Raw genomic sequence first — 4,043 nt, 5'->3', positions numbered from 1 at the left:
TATAATAAAATTCCAGTTCTTTTTATAACAAGATCAACGTTCTTTTCCTTGACAACATTTTCTTCTTCTACCCATCCCACAATACACTCAAACTAAATCAAACAAAACATGAACGATTCACATTGCTTATGGCTCGGGATGTGTTTTTGTTTAGCAGAACCCAGCCAATTTTAGGAACTGAAATCTCCCCCAACAGTAATTAAACTTAAAAACAGAAAACATCGCTAGGGATGTTAGATTTGTGTGTTTTGTAATCAAAACCGGTTCCATGAGAATGCCACGGGACTTCTTACTTGGTGTTGCGGATTGCTCCAAGTGATGGATCCAAACTCAGCCTTGTTCGTCAAACTCACTCCCTTTTTGCTTACAAACGTGACAGTGTACCTCTTCTTCTCTCCCACACTTCTGAACGCAAGCTTCGATGGTTTAACCGATATCCCAACACTAGGTGCTCCATTAACCACCACCTTGTAAACCGAGTTGGCTGCACCCACGTTGGTTACCTCCCTGGTGTACCGCACAACCCTTTTGCCACCAAACAAAACCGAGAAACTTGGGTAGTTGAGCTGCCCAGGATTAGAGAACTTGTTCGAGCAGTTAACGCTTGGTCGCTTCACAATCGCCACAATGTGATCTACTGTGTAGTCGAGAGAGCACAAGAACCTGATGTACTCCTCAGTGGAGATGTCGTAGACAAGACCCGGCGAGAGAGCCTTTTGAGGATCTACGTGGCCCGAGCCGTGAGCGTGTGGGTTGGAGAGGCTGTTATCTGCAGCATCACGGAGAGGAGAGTTGGTGTTGTCAAGATTGTAAGCTGTGGTCATGAGCGCTGACTTGATGGCGCTTGGACTCCACTCAGGGTGAGCTGCTTTCAAAAGACCGGCTAAACCACTGATGTGTGGGCATGACATGGACGTACCTAACAAACATCAAAACCCTTTCCATGTTAAAAAACAAAATAAATTTCCAAAATAAAATATGTTATAATAATCATGTATGATCTTTTCTTCATGACCATATAGATAATCAGTAATTGAAACGCAAAAGGCCGTGAAGTACCTGACATGATGTTGAACTGGGTCCTCCTCGAGTCCTTGTCAAGACCAGTAGGACCAATAGCATCAGACCAACCAGCCAAAATGTTAACTCCAGGACCAATGACGTCAGGTTTCAAGATCTCTGGAGTTACAGTGTTTGGACCTCTAGAGCTAAACGCAGCAACCACAGGAGAAGGATGAACATCAAGAACCGTTCCTTTAAATACAAGAAGAGAGGTTGGATTCGAATCCGATTTGATGTATTCTCTGAGGAGATCACCTGTCTTCTTCCCCACAGCAATCGCCGGAAGCAAATGACTATCGGCAACAAGCTCCTCACCACTCGCCGCAGTGTTGGCCATTATCATCCCCAAACCTCCAGCGTCTCTGACAACAGCTCCTTTCTCAACACGAGCGTTCACTCCTCTGTCACAGACCACGATTTTGCCACGCACGGTGGTGGGTTCGAGGGAGCCAGGGAGGCAGAGATTACTGGAGCTGCTGTTCCCTTTGTTGTAAACCAATTCCAGCGGTTTCGTCCCCATCCCTTCTCCGCTGTAAAGCGAAACTCCGACGAGGCGTTTCCCGTTCCCGAGATTCGCGTAAGCCGGGAAGTCACGATCTAGAGTTCCGGCTCCGACAGTCATGACCCACGGCGCGACGTTGGCGACTGAAGATCTAGTGGGACCGCTGTTTCCGGCTGAGCAAGAGACGAAGACGCCTTTCTCCATAGCGGAAAAGGATCCAATCGCGATGGTATCACGGTAGTAAGGAGCTGATCCGCCGCCGAGGGAGAGAGAAAGCACATCGACGCCGTCTAGAATGGCTCGATCCATGGCGGCGAGGATGTCAGATCCGAAACAGCCGCTACTCCAACAGACCTTGTAAGTGGCCACACGAGCACCCGTAGCCATCCCTCTCGCCGTACCGGCGGCGTAACCGAGGAAACTGGCGTTTGTAACGGCGGATCCAGCGGCTGTACTGGAAGTATGAGTTCCATGTCCGTCGACGTCACGGGGAGAAACAGACTCACGTTTGGTCGAGAAACCGCCGCCGCCTGAAGACATCTGAAAGCCTTTGGAGAAGCTTCTAGCTCCGATCAGCTTCTTGTTACACAACTTCGAATCGAAGTCGGGTCCAGATTCACACTCTCCTTTCCACTTGGACGGAATCTCTGGCATCCCGTAATCGTCATAACTCTTGGATTCAGGCCACACACCAGTATCTAAGACTCCAATTATCACACCGTTAGAAGCGTGGCCACTGTACCCTGAAGCAACCCCAAACTCGGATTTGAGACCCAGGAACTCCGGAGTTCGTGTCGTGTCAAGCGTGTACACAGGATCTTCGAACACATCCAGGATTGAGTCGGACCTGAGGAGGGATTCGGCTTCCTCGGTGTCCAGGAAAGCGGAGAAGCCATTGAAGGAGGTTTTGTACGTGTAGAGAAGAGGGGATTCAGATTCCGTTTGTGACTGTGGATCAGTGGAGATAGATTGAAGTTGCCAAGTGTACCAATCGTGGTGAGTTGAGAAAGATTCCGGTTTATCCGAGTGTTTAACGCGGACGATGTAGGTGCGCTTGGCTTCTGCTGAATAAAGGAGGAACAGGAAGATGAGTGTGATGGTAATGGGAGAAGCCATGATGACTGACTGTATAGAGAAAGAGAGTCTAGAGAAGAGAATGAAATATAACAAGGAGAAAGGAGTGTTTGGGAATTTTTAAAATAATAGGAAAAAGCGAGCCACGTTGGGGTCGTGTGACCGTTAGAATAATGACGGAAATGCCATCGTCGGTGCGTTTTTCGAAAGAGTGTGGGGGAACAGCTGGAGACACGATACGTGTTAAAGGCTACTCATTGCCTCTGTTTTATTGGGCCCATCCTTTCTTTATTGGTCTTCTCAACGTTCTTTTCGTTTCTTTTTTCTTTATTTTATTTTCTTTAAATTAGCATATTAATATCACAATTTACGCACTCCAAGTTTTTTCTTTCTAAAGAGTTTTGAAAATTAAGAATACAGCGTTTTCAAGAAAATTACAAAGATAGATCAACAATCAATACATTTAACAAAAACAGTCAAGACGATGACACTTTTTTTTTCAGAACCGAAAAAACTTGATAAAACATAACAAAACAACATTAAAATCCCATAACTAAAACCAAAATAGATTTGTCAGGTTATAACTATAAAGATCAAAACTCAAAAATGTTAAAATAGTCATCAATATTGTAAAAAAATGGAGAATTCTTCTGTATTATTAATGATCAATAGAGGTTCCTTTATATAGGAATTACAAAGTATAGATAAAAAGAAATTATCCAAAACCTAATACAACAAAAAATAGGAAAACTACTAAAACAGAGAAAAGGAAAACGTCCTAATCCTAAGACGGTCTAAACCGACCGTCTCTCTCTCCTCTTGATCACGGCCGCGGTTGGGCCTAGACAAGGCTGATGGGCCTTCTCTTCTGGTCTTGGTTAATAGCAATCCACTCCATGATTTATAACACTCCCCCTTGGATGCTATAACCATATGGGTTTGTATCATGCACGACGTTGCCTCATTAAAACCTCTCTAGGAAAACCAAAAACCCAAGGTGGTAAAAAATGGAAACCGTAGATAGGAAAAAGAGTACAACACATGTGACACTCCCCCATATGAAGGCATCACTGAAGATCCTTCAACTGGCGCATACCTATCTGATGAACCAGCTTCCTGAACGTTGAGGTTGGCAGAGACTTGGTGAAGAGGTCGGCCGAATTGTCACTGGACCGAACTTGAACCACTTCAACTTCTTTAGCCTTCTGCAGGTCGTGGGTGAAAAAGAATTTGGGCAAGATGTGTTTCGTTCTATCTCCCTTAATGTATCCATCTTTGAGCTGAGCTATGCAAGCTGCATTATCCTTATAGATGATCGTTGGCTCTTCTTTTTCCTTTCCCACGGCCAGGCCACTCTCTTTTAAGATATGGCCGGTCATGTTCCTCAACCACACAAGCTCTCGGC

General features: G+C 45.3%; 1 protein-coding gene across 1 annotated transcript; it reads right to left on the bottom strand.

The window, feature by feature from the left end:
- On the bottom strand, positions 1-2,680 carry LOC106306094 (subtilisin-like protease SBT1.7). Its single transcript, XM_013742563.1, has 2 exons — positions 1,060-2,680; positions 1-919 (listed from the first exon to the last, which is right to left on the bottom strand). Exons 1-2 carry the CDS (start codon positions 2,678-2,680, stop codon positions 255-257), a joined length of 2,286 nt encoding a protein of 761 aa, XP_013598017.1. The 3' UTR covers positions 1-254.
- Positions 2,681-4,043: the final 1,363 nt, after the last annotated feature.

This window comes from Brassica oleracea, chromosome C7 (assembly GCF_000695525.1).
Source record: "Brassica oleracea var. oleracea cultivar TO1000 chromosome C7, BOL, whole genome shotgun sequence".
NCBI classification, from domain to species: Eukaryota; Viridiplantae; Streptophyta; class Magnoliopsida; order Brassicales; family Brassicaceae; genus Brassica; species Brassica oleracea.
This window is presented reverse-complemented; position numbering and strand designations above follow the sequence as displayed.

What these genes read in the sequence shown, in the direction of transcription:
- LOC106306094 (XM_013742563.1), bottom strand. Translation starts at nt 2,680, where the DNA reads ATGGCTTCTCCCATTACCATCACACTCATCTTCCTGTTCCTCCTTTAT. An exon ending in CCAGTTCAACATCATGTCAG is followed by an intron (nt 920 to 1,059) that starts GTACTTCACGGC and finishes GATGTTTGTTAG; the next exon opens with GTACGTCCATGTCATGCCCA.